General features: G+C 50.1%; 1 protein-coding gene across 9 annotated transcripts in view; it reads right to left on the bottom strand.

Moving 5' to 3' along the window:
* The window catches only part of RASGEF1C (RasGEF domain family member 1C), a 145,126-nt gene that overhangs the window by 125,059 nt on the left and 4,530 nt on the right, over positions 1 to 15,537 (bottom strand). For 6 of the 9 annotated variants that reach the window (XM_057541474.1, XM_057541476.1, XM_057541478.1 and 3 more), the window contains exon 2: positions 5,869 to 5,970. Coding sequence is in view for 5 of the 9 variants with exons in the window: in XM_057541478.1 (XP_057397461.1) it covers positions 5,869 to 5,970 (102 nt within the window). In the remaining 4 variants the exon portion in view is untranslated. Of the gene's footprint in view, positions 1 to 5,868; positions 5,971 to 6,300; positions 6,345 to 8,221; positions 8,325 to 15,537 lie in introns of those variants that run through there. The other 3 variants (XM_057541473.1, XM_057541472.1, XM_057541477.1) reach the window with 3 other exon arrangements.

Here is a 15,537-nt window from a genome sequence, read left to right as displayed (position 1 = left end):
CCACCCCGCCCCCCCAAGTTCATGGACCTTTCACAGGTTAGTCCATAAGACTCTTCCTGGCTAAGTTTATGTGGTTTGGCAGTTTGGGGTATCCCTGGTGGCGGTGCCTGGGGTAGTAAGACCCTAAGGAAATCACGGAGATGACATGATACACACGAGAGGGCTCCTTTCTACAGGCCCCGGCCCCACGGAGCTCTGCAGGGCAAAGGAGGGTCAGGCCACCTTTCGTCATCATTACCAAAAGTGAGGGACGCATGCTGGGTCACCAGGAAGGGAAGGGAATAAGCACAGAGTGGATTCCTCTTTTGCACCAGGCACCAGCATTATGGGCCCCATTTGGTGTTTGAAATCCAAAGTGATCCTGGGAGTGTAAGAGCAGTCACCCAGTGAGGAAGCAGCGGGTTCAAACCCCAGTCTCTGTGACCTGGGTGCCTTGTGCTATCTCTGGTTCCCTGGAGAATCTTTGGGGGCCCTGCATGAAAGGGCTATGGTGGGCACCTTTGCAGAAAAAGAGAACCCCCTGAGGTAGAGCCAGGCCCCCAGGGCCAGGCCCAAAGGCCAAGGGTGTATTGACAGTGACAGGAAGGAGACTGGGAATGATGCCTGAAGGGTGGGAAGGGAAGTGGAAGCCAGAGCCTAACATTTCCACAGGATGCCTGGCGAAAGCCTTCAGCCCCAGGTTCCTTAGCCTCTCTCCCCAAAACCCTTCCCCTCACGCTCCTGGCAGATGCCCTGGCCTCCAGGAGGGCACAGGACACACAGGCCGAAGGTGACACGCGTCCCAGTTGGTAATTTTAAAGCAATTTCAACCCAAAACAGTTAACCTGAATCAAGTTTTGAGAAGGGAGTCCAATAAATCCAGGTTATGGGAGAAAATTCATGTAGATCCTTCAAAACAACACAGGAAACATCAACCAAAAAAATATGGAGAAACCATTGTGGATTAAACAGACTCTAACAGACACGACAAAAAAGGGCAATGCCTGATCACTGACTGGATCCTGGATGTAAAAATAAGACCCATAAAACATCACTGGGGCAACTGTTGAAAGCTGAATATGGACTGTTTATGAGAAACGTGTTAATGTTAAGTTTCTTGAGTGTGATACCTGAATAGAGGTTTTGTAGGAGAACATCCTTGTTCTAAGGGGATGCTGATGTATTTAGGCAGAGGGCATGATTCCAGTAACTAACTCTTCAATGGTTCAGCAAAAGTAATGAGCACTGAGATAAAGCACATGCTGCAAGATATTAACAAGTGATGGATTTAGGTGAAGAGTACATCATTCTTCATGAAGATTTCCAAGTAAAAAGTTTGGGGAAATCTCTGGGTCCCCATAGAAAACAGCAGTCAGCTAAATCCAAACCTCTCCATAAAGATGAACCAAAAGAGCAAATAAAACCACCCACACCCAGGCCTGGAACATGATCAGGAGACAGGCTGCTGCCCACCTGAAATTGGTATGAAAGAGACCCAACTTGCAGAGCCTGCTCCAGAGCCCGCTGGTATTGAGGGTCAGGCAGACACCACGTGGGAAAGAGGAGCAGGGAGCTAGGTCCAAGACCTTAGACAAAATAACACCAGAAGGAGAAAGTCCCACCTGCATGGGGAAATTCTGAGCAGGTCTGAGACCAGGGGGGATCAAGGCACTGAATACTGGGGAATTGAAAGGGGACAAAGTGTGTGGGAACAGAGGCGGCTGTCTTGGAAATGTCCTGCTTCTAGGAGACATGGCTCTGAAGTAGAGGCCCTTGGAGGCTTGGTGGTAGTAGATAGGAAGAAGTAGCATGGAAATTCAAGGACCTACAGAAGCAAAAGTAAACACAGAAGACACATAACCATCCCAAAGCCTTAAAGACACCAAGTAAGGATACTGCACTTCTCTAAACCAACAGAAGAGGGAATTCTTGAACTAAGAAACATGATGTTATCCATATGCCCAACTCTCGCCTACATTCATTTTATTATTACCAGTCCCAGCTAACCTAAAGACATTTCTAAGTTAACAGAAGGTAACAGACAATACCCATACAAACCAATTTAAGGTTGACAACCATTTAAGAATGACAAGCATTCTCCCCACAAATCAGTTCACAGGGGAACAATTTAACACTGCCCCAACTTGAACTGCCTTAAGAAAACATTCAGATATGAAAAAAAAATCTGAAGTATAAATTTGATACGGACCAAAAAATAGGTAAGCGTGAAACTGGAGTTTCCCAAACTCAGGAAAGAAAATGAAAGACAAAATCAACTCAGAAATGAACACTAAATTAGAAGCTCTCTTAGGGAGAATAGATTTGACTGAAAATTTTTTAAATGCTCATTGAGGAAATGAATGAAAACAACCACAAAACAGCAGTGAAGAGAACCATAAAGAAAGTGATATATATGGAAGACAGGCAAAAAAAAAAAAAAAGATCTAGCATACAGACATTATTGGAAGAAAAAAATTTTAACATTTAAAATTATTATCCAAGAAAACTTTCTGGAAATGAAAGAAGACTTGAATCTGCATAGTCAAAGTCCCCACCCATTCTTGAGAAAACATCTCAAATGCTCAACTCCAAGACCTTTCCTAGTAAAGTGATTAGACGTTAAAGGTAAAGAAAAAAATAATCCTTTGGAGCTCTAAGAAAAACGATCAAGTCACTCACAAGGCAAGGAAAGCATGTTTATTTCAGACTTCTTGTCAACAACATGTAAGAAATATCATCCAGAGCAGCATTTTAACAAACTCAAGGAAAGAAAGTGTAGGTGAGGATCCTATAACCAGCCAAGCTATCCTTCAAATATCAGGGTTATAGAAAACATATTCAACATGAAAGAAATCAGGGACTATTGTACTCATGAGCCCTTGCTGAAAAACCCATTGGAAGCTAAGCTTTATCAAACCAAGAGATGACTGGGGAAACTTTAGCAAAAAGAAAGATTAGCAAACAGAATCCAACACCATTGTGGTGGACAGACTCTAGGGTGACCATGATCCCTATATCTCCTGGTTCATGCCTTGGGTGCGGATGGAACCTTTGACTTTCCTCTAGCCAACAGAATATAGCAAAAGTGATGGGATATCACCTTCTGATTCCCCTGCATAGGACTCTGTCTAGCAGATTTACTTTAGAGACTCTCTTTGCTGGCCTGATAAAGACGCCATGCTGGGGAAGCCCATGTGGCAAGAACCAGAGGTGGTCCCCAGGAACTGTGGGTGGCCTCCAGAAGCTGAGAGCAGACTCCAACCACCAGCAAACACTTAAGCTGTCAGTCCTGCAACCACAAAGAACTGAAGTCTGCTAACAACCATTCGAGTGGAAAAGCGAATCCATTCCTAGTTAAGCCTCTGGATGAAAACCCAGTCCTGGCCAACACCAGCAGGAACCCAGCTAAGCCACGCCTGGACTTCAAATCTACAGAAACTATGAGATAATATGTGTGTGTTGTTTTACGCCACTACATTTACGGTAATTCATTACACAGCCATAGAGCAATAGATAGCTAATCCAACCATATCAAAATATATCATGCCCTAGTGGTTTCTATTCCATGAATGCAAAGATGGCTTATTCATATTAATAAATTTTGTGTCTTATTGTTTGTCTCACTCTCATCCCAGACCTGATATTAGGAAATCCATTAATATCATTCACCTTATTAATTATGCTAAGGAGAAATATCATAATTGTCTCCACAGATGTCTTCAACAAAAATCAATACCCACTCCTTACTTTAAGAAACCACCCAATAAAATAGAAATTAATGGATACTCCATATATATATATGTACATATATATATATTCTTACCCTAAAGTCAGCATCTTTCTTAATGGAAGAAGTATTAGAGGTCTTTTTACTAAGGTCAGGAGCAAGGTAAGGGTGCCTATTATATCCAATATTTAATACTGAATTAGAGGTATTTAGCTAATTTAATTAGATAAGAGAAAGCAATTAGATGCATAAAAATCAGTAAAGAAGTAAAAGTATTTCAATTTTCAGATGACAGAATATCTGAACTATCTAATAGAGTCTAACAACAAAATAAATTTAATGAGGTAGATAGATATAAAATAACATACACGTAGACAATAACAAGTTACAAGATATAATGGAAAAAAAACTTTTATAAACAAACAAGGTAAAATACTCATGAATAAACCTGACAAAGGACGTGAAGAAAACTTCAAAATGCTCCTGAAAGAGGTCTTGAACAAGTAAAAGGTTAAGTAGTCTTGAACACAAAGGAAGACATTCCTTGTTTTTGGATAAGATGACTCAACTTCATAAAAACATCAATTATTCTGAAGTTATACATAAATTTAATAGGATCCTAACAAGAGCTACCAGCAACTTGTTGGAATAGCTAGGAAATCCCTGAAATTAAAAGCAGTGGAAGGAGGATTAGCCCTACCAGATATCAAAACACAATAATGGGTATTGAGTTCAATCTCTTTCCCCTGTTGCAATAGTTGTAGATACAGTCTTCCTTGCTGTTCACACACACACACACACACACACACACACACACACACACACACACACACAATGTAATTCCTACGTGTAAGACCAGCATATGAACGGACAGAGGTGTGAGACAGACTAGAAAGCCCAGAAATAGGTCCAACTGCATTTGGATGTTTAGTATGATACAGGTGTATTTCAGATCACTTGCAGAAAAGATGGCCTTTTAAATAAATCGTGTTGGGATAGAGGGATAGACATTTGGAAAAAGATTAAATTGGATCTGTAAACTAAGTACAAAACCAAACGAGTATTGGAAAACATAGGTGAATTCCATTACAACTGAGTGTGAGAAAAGCCTTTCTAATTAGGATTCAAAATTTAGATGCAATAAATGAAGGATGATTAAATCAACTACCTAAAAATAGAAAGCTTTTAATGGCAAAACCCACCATAAACAAGTTAAAAAAAACCTGGGAGAAATAGTTGCAATATAACAAAGATAAAGCACTAAATAAATATCTCTAATATGTATTTTGAACAAATTTTTAAATCCAAGTTAAAGAATCCCCCCAAATGCAAAAGGAAATGGACAAAATATATGGACAGGCAATTCGCAGAAAAAAGATAATCAAATGACTCGTAAACAAATGAAAACTGTCTAATTTCACTCATAATAATAGGAATGTAAATTAAAATGCACTGAAATACTATTTTCTGGCTCTTAGATCCACGAGGGTGTGGGGGAAATAGACACTGTGATACCTTGCTGGTAGGAGTGCAAAATTTGGGAAGAGGGGAATTGAGAATAGTTAACAAAATAAATATTTATTTACTCTTCCTTTTTGGAATTAATAATATGCTTCCACAAACACAAGCAATCTATAGGCAAGGTTATCCATTACTCCACTATTTTTAATAGCAAAGGCCTGAAAAAAACCAAATGCCCATCCATAAGACAGTTGAATAAGTAGGGAACAGCCTCAGAATGGAGTACTATGTGGCTCTACAAAAGAATGCGGGAAGTCTCTGTGAACTGGTAAAAAGATATTTTTAACTGAAAAAAGCAAGGCACAAAAAAGATATACATGCTAACTTTTGTAATAACGCATGAGTGGCTTATTTTGCAAAAGAGACCCAGGAAGAATAAACCAGAAATGATTTCAAATGATTACCCATGGTATGGGAACAAGAAGGAAGAGACAGGGATGGGACTGAGACTTCTAAGTACAGCTTTTCTCTTTTTTCTTTTTCTTTTTTTTAGTTTTGACCTTTGGACCATGTAAAACAAATGTTTTACATATTCAAAAAATAAAAGTATATCATAAAGACTAAAGGGAAAAAAACCACCAAACTGTGTGCAAACACAAACAGATGAAACTAATGGTATATCAAATTGAGAACATACTCACATAGTGATGACTTTACAGCCAAAGAAATCCTGAACTTGACCTGGTAGGTTTTGATTGGTAGTGGTTTGGATGTAGTGATTCTGAAACTATTCCGGGTGTATTCTAGGATTAAGCAAATTATTACATATATTTATATTCTGTGGGAAGCAGGTTCTTACTGTGGGAGAAAGGAGATGGAGACATTAACTTTTAGTTTTAAAAAAAGAGCTCTTGGCTCAGTCCACTGAGAAGGCCTAGAGCCAATGACGCCAAGGTAGTAATGAGCACATCTAATGCCCAGATACTGGTTTCTAGCCCCACTCCCAACCCCCACTGAAAGACACCAAGGCTTCTTGAGAAATGGCTGACTCTAGGTCTGGGTCAAAGTACAAGTGAGAGTTGGAATAATATTCAAAGACTTATGGGAACATGTCAGAGGATGCAGAGACCAACCTGAACACCCAGCCCAAACAGCCAGCATCTCTTCTCTACACATTCGGGGCAGGCAGGCACTCCTTCCCCTGCCGGGCACAGGGAGATCTGAGATTGGCACCCAGAAGGATGCAGGAAGTGGGGCAGTGCTTGAGACCAAACCAGGTTCTCTTGTCCACCACAGCTAACAACTCCACCACCTGCCGAAGACCCTGCCCTTCTCATGCCCCTGGCCTTGCCAGGATGGCAGACTCCACATCCAGCAGCCAGTTGGCTCATCCTTGAAAATCCCTGGCTCATCCTTGAAAACCCCTGCTCCCTCTCCTGCCCCCTGCAGTCCTCTCCACCCACCTCAGGGATGTCCTTTCAATACTCACAACTCTTAACCCTCCAGGGTCTGCCCACTGCACCCAGAGGAAAATTCAAACTCCACAGCTCACATAACTGGCTCTGTTCCAGCTCCTCCCACCCACCACCTGTGCCTGCTTCAGGGGCCTTGCACCCTCAGATCTTTTTGTGGGAGTTCACAACACAGCCAGTGGTCACTGCTCAGAGACACACTCCCTGACCAGGATAAGGCTCCCCTCCCCCCTCCCCCAGTCTCTACCCTAATTACCCGGTTTTATTTTCTTCCTACCACTTATCTTCTGCCATGACCTTGGTTTTTCCTTTGATTACTTGTTCAGCTTCCTTCTCCCACACCTGCTTGTAAGCACTCACTGGGGCCAGGAGCAGATACCATACAGTAGGAGCTCAATGGATGCTCTAGGCGAGTAAGCCAACAACTCCAGCCACTCCCCTGACTCAGTGGCTGGAGTATGGCTTTTGGAACCAGTCCTACCACCGTTGAAACCCTAGCTTTGCCACTTCATGGTCCTGAGACCTTGAATAAGTCGTGTCACCTCTCTTAAGCCTCGGTTACTTCAACTCTAAGATGGGGACACAGCACCTGCCCTGCAGGAAAATCTTCCCAGGACACTTCTCTGACTCCTGAGGCTCAGCAGAACACCTGCCTCAGGGGCCCAGGAGGCAGGGGCGGGGGAGCAGGGGTGAGCCCCTCCACCACCCCAAGCTGGCTTGTCTGTCTTTTCAACATCGCTCCCCACGCTGAGCCTGGGGGAGGGTCGGGAGCCTCCCCTTGCTTCTTCCCCTCCCGGCCTCCCTTTCCCCACCTAAACACAGAGAGGAGTGGACTACGGGTTCCCTGGCCCTGCCTGCCGTCACTGAGTGAGGGACACACCCAGAACCCGGAGCTGACCCCACTGTCCCTGCAGGCTCTCTGGCGGCAGCATTGATCCTTTCCTCAATCCGATCCCAGCTTCACAGACACCACCACCCTCTTCTCCCACAGACAAGGCCCTTTCCCTTCTTCGCAACCACTCGGCAGGTCAGCCTTACTGTTCCCATTTCGCAGCTTGGGAAACTGAGGTCTAGTGTTGGGAAGGCCTTGGGTCCAGGCTGGCTTTTCCTGCCACCCGAACAACTGAGAAAGCTTGCTGCTCGCGCCGAATCAAGTGGCGGGGCGCGCGCGGCACAGCCGGTCTCTCGCAACGGCGGCTGGGGGTGTGCCCTCCGCCGGTCCCCTCCCGGTCGCCACCCCTGCCCACGCATCCGCGCCCCTTGGGGCACACTTCCGCGCGCCTCGCAGCCCCTCCCACCTCCCACCACCCCCGCCGCGAGGGCTGCACACTCTCGCGCGCCGTGGTTTTCCGGCCGGCCAGCAGGCCGGCTACGCGCACTGTCACCCGCGTGCGCACCTGTGCCCCGGGTCAGCCTTGCGCGTCCCCGGGGAGCGGCCCGGACACCCGCCGTCCCGCCAGGCTCGCAGCCCCGCACCTCCGCGTCGCGACCTACCAGGCACTCGCGCCCCGCCGCCGCCGCAGCCCCTCCCAGCGCCCCTGCCCGCAGCGCCCGTGTCCCGCCCGGCCGTGCCCCAACTCACCGGCTCCCGGTGCGCCCAACCCCGGAGCCCGACCCATGGGCAGCGCCCGCCGCGCCCGCTGCCAGCCGCGGCGCTGCGGAGCCGGGCCGCTGCCCGCTGCCTGCCGCGCGCGCGGCTCCTGGACGCAGCCCGCCGTGCGCTGGCGCCCGGCCCTGTAGCAGCGCGGCGTGGCGCCCCCTCGCGGCAGCATGGGGAAGCGCAGGGCGGGCAGGGCGAGGGGAGGGGCTGCGGGAGCCCCTGCCGGGCGGTCCCATTCCCGCTCCCTCCTGAGGCCTCCCATACCCGAGGTGTCCCTGCTCACCAGGCCTCTCCTCTGCTGCAGGCCTCAGGGTCAAGGCCACACGTGCAGCCTTGAATTCAGAACCCTCAGCTGTGACTCGCCTCCCACCCCCATGGAGGGGGACCCACTACAAGCATCAGATGCCAACCCCCTCCGCCCCAGCATGGCTTCTGCTGGACGCTGCACCTGAACTGACCCCCACCGACTCCCTCACCTGGAAAACCCCTGGCACCCTAAAATCTGGTTCACCTGTTTTCCTCAAGGCTAGGCTCTGGCCGCCCCTCTGGACTCTCCTCCTGAGATGGCTACTGAACTGTGGTTTGTCTGTGCCCCTGTGCCTGGTGGGCACAGGGTGGGCATCAAAGGGTGGGGAAGAGTGCTCATCAACCCCCAAGCGGCTTCTGTAGGGGAGGTGGTCCCGGGAACTGGCCCACTGGGAGGGTGGGTCACCACTGTGAAGACACTGAGCTACTAAGAGGATAACCGGTGTGCTATTTCACTTTTAGAATGGAGGAGGGCGCCTGAACAAGATCCGGTGACCTTTCTCAGCTGGCTCCACCTGGACATTAAAAGTGTCCTGGTTTGTCCCAGTGTAGAGGTCAGGATATCTGTCTTCTGCTTTAGTCAGGACCTGCCTGAGGAGATGTGGCAGGTTACCCAACCCAACTAGCTTTAGCAAAAATAACTTATTGGCTCATGAAGCATTAAAAGTCCAGATATTCTGCTTTCAGGAATAGTTAGATGCAGACGCTTAAACATTATGAATAGGAATCCACCTCTCCCATCTCCCAGACCTTCTATGGCAGAATGGCCCCTAGCAGCCCTGGGTTGACACCCTCAGAAAGAGCACACGTGCCTGATATTCCCAAGAGAGTCCAGAGCTGCCGCAGAGGCTCTGAGGAGGCCAGCTCTGGCTATTTCCAAAGACCTGAAGAATGAGGGTTACAGGCCTGGGTGTTGCCTCCCTGGAGCTGAGGGTGAAGTAGCCCTTGTGTTAAGCCTGAGGATGGAGTAGGGCTCTGCTCTAGCATGCCCCAAGGGCTGTTTCCAGAAGACTGGACAAATGAAAACAACAGAGTCCAGCCGGTATCTTGCACAGTTGGCAAAACTGAGGCCTGGAGACAGCAGGCATCTGCCTGGGGCTCATAGATGTATTAGGGCAGGTGGGTTGGTTGGGCTGGGCAGGGAGGCAGCAGGGCCTTGTGACAAGGCTAGGGCCAGAGGCTGGTCCCAGTGAGGGTCATGCCTGAAACCAGTGCCAACGACCAGGCTGTGGTGAAGGGGAGGAAGAAACAGAGGCAGGTTGGGGGAGGTTCCCAGCATGCAGATTCGCCTCGGGGCTTAGGCGCTAAGGCCAGTCCTGAGGCCAGTGGGTCTTCTCTGATTCTCACCCCACGCCCCAAACCCTCAGGTCAGGCCTCAGAGACAAGCTGGGGTTCTAGGGAGAGAGGGCTGCATGAGAGGACTCAGAAGAGCTGGCCCACTCACCCGTGACACGCTGAGGCCCGAGCAGCACTTCAGGGCCCCCTGGCAGACTGTAGCTCAGAGGAGGAGGGCCAGTCTCTCCCTATCCCACCCCACCCCTCTCTGTGAGCAAAGGCTTGGGGACCCCTGAGGCACTGTTGTCACGCTGGGTGCAGGGCTGGGGCTGCTTGGAGTCGGGGCAGTGCTTGGTGGAGGAACTGAAACCTGTGGACTTGCTTGTGGCCACAGCACATGTCCCAGCTGCCTGAGCGAGGCAGGGCTATGCCTGTGACAGGGAAGAAGGCCGTGTCTCCTGAGGTCTCCTGCATCCTGTCTCACTGCCCCGGAGGTCAGGTATGTGTTGAGAGTACAGCATGTGCTGCAGTCACCACCTCCCAGCAGCTCCTTCAGCCGAGCCTCGAGGCCAGCAGCGAGTTCTGCTCTGAGCTGTCCCCAGCTTGGGGGACACTGGCTGCAGGTGCCGTGGCTAGACCCTGGGAGAGGTCTGGCCCCATGCAGGCACCACATTTTCCCGGGCCCCTCCCCTGCCTACCTGCATCCATCAAGTCCCTTTGGCCTGCGCTGCCCCAGCCTAACTTCCCACTCCAGAATATGCCCAGGGACTAGTCCCCGGAGTGTCCGGTGTTGGAGCAGAGGGTGAGCAATCCCGAGAGCTATCATCTCAGTCTACTCTGCCCCAGCCCCGCCCTGGGGCACACCGCTGGTGGATATTTCCTGAGGGCCTATGTGTGCTCTGCACCATGCCGGGTGCTAGGATACCGCAGCGAGCTGGACTTGGGGTTCTTGCCACCTCAGAGCCCACAGTTTAGAGAGAAGAGACTGAAAACTAACCATACAAACAAAAGAATAATAAAAATGATCATTTCAGAGAATCCTAAGTGCCATGAAGTCACCAACACAGGGTGAGGTCTTTGAGTGTGTCCGGGGCTACTTTAGATGGAAGGGCTCAGGAAAGGCCCCTCTGGACACATGGGGTTTGGGCTGAGACCCAAAGGAGGAGTCAGCCCTACAAGGTCTGTGGGAACATTGTCCTTGGCAGAGAGGATAGCAGGAGCAAAGACCCTGTGGCCAGCTTGCACTCCTCTTTTGTGAGGAAGACAGGAGGCAGTTGTGCCTGGAGAGGAGGAGAGGGTGCGGGAGAGTACAGAAGCCCAGGTGGAAGGGGCCAGGTCCAGGTCAGGGCCTCCTGGGGGTAAGGAGCTGGGACTCTGTTCTTTGCGTGTGGCCCAGGGGCGGGCTCCACCTCAACTCTGTCAGCAGCCCCTCCAGCAGGAGGTGTACTGGTCGTGACACCCATGAGACCTTTCCCAGCTCCCCCAGTCGCTGCCTTGGTTGCCCGTGGTCCAGATGGCACCTCCCACCCACATACGGCTCTGGGACCACCTGAATTTGTCCCGCCAGCCCAACACTGGGATGGCGGGGCTGGGGTCCTTGTCCACTGAGGAGGCCACCGCTGGAGCTGCTGCACTGAAGTGCACATGAGGGAGGGAGGCAGGCAGGGGACATCTGAGAAGCACAGACCCTGGGCAGGGGCAGGGGGCTGGGGGACTGGGTGATGGGAAGATGAGGAGAAAGTATGAGAAATGAGAGGCAGCGGGGGTCTGGCCAGGGTGGATGGGGGATTTGCTGAGACTGTGGGGCCAGGGAGCTATTAGGGGACATCTGGAGGCAGCTGGACCTGTGGGTGCAGTCTGATGTAGGCCCTCATAGGTGAAGGAAGGAGATCCTGTGGTCCCAGCTGCTGTAGATACTCAGACAGTGGCCAGAGCCTGTGAGGGCCCCTGCAGCATGTCTGCTCCAACTCTTGGCCCAGCTGGAGCAGGTGACTCAGGAACGAGCCTGACACCAAGCGGGCTGCCAAGCACTGGCACCAATAATCAGAGAACAGTGAGGACAATTTTGGCCTCTGGCCAGTGCATTTTATTAGTGAAACCCACAACTCATCCATTCTTGGGTCTGGTGAAAACTCATCCTCTCTCGCTGCCCCCAGAGGTCAGATCTGTGTTGAGGGTACAGCATGTGCTGCAGTCATCACCTCCTAGCAGCTCCTTGAGCCGAGCTGGCTCTGGTGAAAACTCTGCAAACTTACTATGAGGGCAAATCTCCAGGAGAAAGTCATCACATGGCCAGCCACTGGTGGGGGGTAACCGTTATGGACTGAACGTGTCCCACTCAAATTCATATGTTGATTGTGAATCTCTATATTGTACACCTGCAACTTATATAATATTGTACATCAACTATACTTCAATTAAAAAATCTACTATGTATAATATAAATGAACTGCAAGGATATATTGTACAGCACAGGGAATATAACCAATACTTTATAATAACTTTAAATGAAGTATAATCTATAAAAATTTGGAATCACTATGTTGTACACCTGAAACTAATATAATATTGTAAATCAACTATACCTCAATTAAAACACAATTCATGTGTTGAAATCCTAAGCCCCAAGGTGACGGTATTTGGAGGTGGGGCCTTTGGGAGGTGAACAGGTCATGAAGGTGGAGCCCTCATGAATGGGATTATCACCCTTATAAAAGGGACCCCACAGAGCTCCCTTGCTCCCGCTGCCAGGTGAGAACACAGTGAGAAGGTGGCCATCTGCAACCTGAAAGAGGGCTCTCACCAGAACCTGACCATGCTGGTACCCTGATCTCAGACTTCCAGCCTGCAGAACTGTCAGAGAGAAATTTCTGTTATTTATAAGCCCCCTGGTCTGTGGTACTTTGTACAGCAGCCTGAGTGGACTAAGACAGTCACATTTAATGACTGTGTATAGACCAGGGCCCTGACCATCCACTGAGTCTGGGCAGGGATCAGGGAGGAGAGAGAGAGTGAGTGTGCTTGTAATATGTGAGTGTGTGTGGCACGTGTGGTACATGTGTGTGGGAGGTGAGTGTGGGTCTGGTCCCCCATCACAAAGCTCCAGGCTTGGCTGGCTGAGGACAAAGGCTGGCATTACAGATGGGGGGGGGTCCCTGGAAGCGGAGCCTGAGATGAGGTGCAGGTGGTTCATGTAGGAGAGGATCCCAGGGAGCTGGGGAAAAGAGGGAGGGTGAGATAGGGAAGGGTGGACAGCCCATAAAGGGTACACTGTTCAGTTGGTTACTGTCATGGCTGATAAAGGCCTAGACCCTTTAAGGAACTGTACAGGAAGTGTCTCAGCATTCTCCTGCTGGGCAGAGAAATTTGTCCATGTCCCCTATACTTCCAGGTTGCTCCTGCATGAAGGCTGAGTGTACATCCACATCTCAAGCAAAATTCCTGAGGCAGAAAAGCAGGAGCTTGAGGCTGGCCACCCCAACACGCGCACAGTGCCATCCACCCACCTGTGCTGAATGCAAGCAGGTGAGATTGAGTCTCAGAGTGCAAAAATTGCCTGCCACAGGCCCCCCGTGGGACACTCAGATTCCCTCAGGTCACCCCCCTTTCCCACCCCTCCCAGAGTCCCCTTGCCTGCAGGCAGCACTTCTGCCAGCTAGGCGGCATAGCTGGGGGTGGCCACCCCTGCCAACTCCTTTCACTGCCTACTGGTTCAGTGGCACGAGGAGCCCAAAGGAGAGACTGAGTTTCAGAGGAGGCATTATTGGGTGCTGGGGGCAGTGTCCAGCAGAGCCTAAATCTGCAGGCCTGGAAAACACCTCCTGAGGGTCCTCAGCTCCCAAGCTTAGGGGAATGTATGTGACATGATGGGCCCACCAGGTTCTTGTCAGGGGACTGATGGCATAAACCTCCCCTTCCATCCTAAGTGCCCTTGGCACCTGCCACAACTTAAGATCTCACTTATCCAAGCTGTCAAATGTCACTGTGCTTAGGAATCACCTGGAGCACTTGAGGAGAGGCAGTGCCCCAAGACCCCCATCAAGACTCAGGTTTGGGAGTCTAGGTGGCCCCACAGTCTGTGCTTGTAACAAGAGCCCCAGGTGATGCTGATGCAGGCAGAAGATGGGTCAAACGTCAAGAAATGCTGATTAAAAAGGGTACACAGTGATCCCTTCCATTTGTGGTGGGCAGAATAATGGCCCCCACAGATGCCCAAGTCCTAATCCCCAGAACCAGTGAATGTGTGACCTTACACGGTGAAAGGAACTTTGCAGGTGTGACTTAGTTAGGACTTTGAGATGGGGACGTTACCTTGGATTATCAGGGTGAGCCCCATATAATCAATGGGTGCTTAAAGGCAGAAGAGGGAGACAGAAGAAGAGTCAGAGAAAGATGTGAGTATGGAAGCAGGGTCAGAGAGATGCTACTCTGCTGGTTTTGAAGATGGAGCAAGGGGCCAAGAGCCGAGGAATGTGGGTGGCCTCTAGAGGCTGGAAAAGGCAAGGAAACGAATTCTCCCCTAGAACCTGTAGGAGGAACTGGCCTTGCCTGACACCTGCTTTAAGCTCAGTGAGACCCATGGGAGACTTCTGACCTACAGAACCGTAAGAAAATACACCTGCATTGTTTTGAGCCACTGTTTGTGGTAATTTGCAATAGTGGTAACGGGAAACTCGGACACCATTCCGCGAGAGAGGCATGGAGAAGGCAGGCAACTTATGCAGGTGGCGCAACAGGGAGGTGGCCCAAACCCTGCATGCTTCCCATTAACTGCCCTGGGGGCGGGGTGGGAGGCACGCAGGTCAGGATCAAGCTGCTGCCCGCCGATGGGCCCACAACCGGGCAGAGTGGATGTGTTATGGGCCTTCCCTGGGAGCTCATTTACAACACAGATGCCCAAGACCCTGGACTAAGAGCGTCTGTGTGGGGCCCAGGAATCTGCATCACGGCATCAAAATGGTTTACCGACCTTCAGTTGTTTAGAATTTACCAGCAGAAAAAGCACAGAAGGTGGTTTTAGGACATCCAAATATCCCAAATGTGACGCTGGCAACCTTGATCATGTAAAAGTGTGTGTGAGCAATGTGGCAGTGGAGCCCAGGTTTAACACCCATGTGGTCAAGTGGGACCCACGGAGGCTGCCACAGAGGCAGTGACGTGTGGTTACAGCTGCATTGTAGCAGGCTCATTCCAGTGTGGGGTAAAGGCCAGGCTGTGGCTGGACAAGAGTGGAAGCCAGGAGCCCCTCTAGGCCATCACAGTCACTGCTGAGCTATCTGTTGGAGATGGAGCCAAAAGGATTGGAGCCTCCTTTGCCCAGGCAACTTCTTGTCCTTAGTTGTCAACTCAGCTGGATTAAGTATTTGTGTCTTATTAATGGGACACGGGAGCCTCTCAGCAGGCGTTTGTTGAAAATGAAGGAGTTGCATGAGGGGAAGAGGGGACAGGAGGGGTCCTGGAAGTGCGGACCCCTGGGAAGCATCCTGGTCCAGCTGAGGAGTCCCGACATAGTCCTGTATAAGGATGCATTTTGATTTTGTGCAGAGGCGGCAGTGTGTCCATGGGGAGTGGGGCTTTCTGCCTCCAGCTAGGCTGCTGGGCTGTTTCTAGACCAGTGGGTTTGGGAAGAGCCTCGGCCAGGCTGTCTGCCTATGCTCAGCAGGGCTCAGCCTCGTTCCACAGGCCCACAGCACACACAAGCCCCAAGTCCTCTCACT

This window comes from Balaenoptera acutorostrata, chromosome 2 (genome assembly GCF_949987535.1).
Source record: "Balaenoptera acutorostrata chromosome 2, mBalAcu1.1, whole genome shotgun sequence".
Taxonomy (NCBI): domain Eukaryota; kingdom Metazoa; phylum Chordata; class Mammalia; order Artiodactyla; family Balaenopteridae; genus Balaenoptera; species Balaenoptera acutorostrata.
The sequence above is the reverse complement of the archived record's forward strand: the minus strand, read 5'-3'. Positions and strand labels throughout refer to the sequence as shown.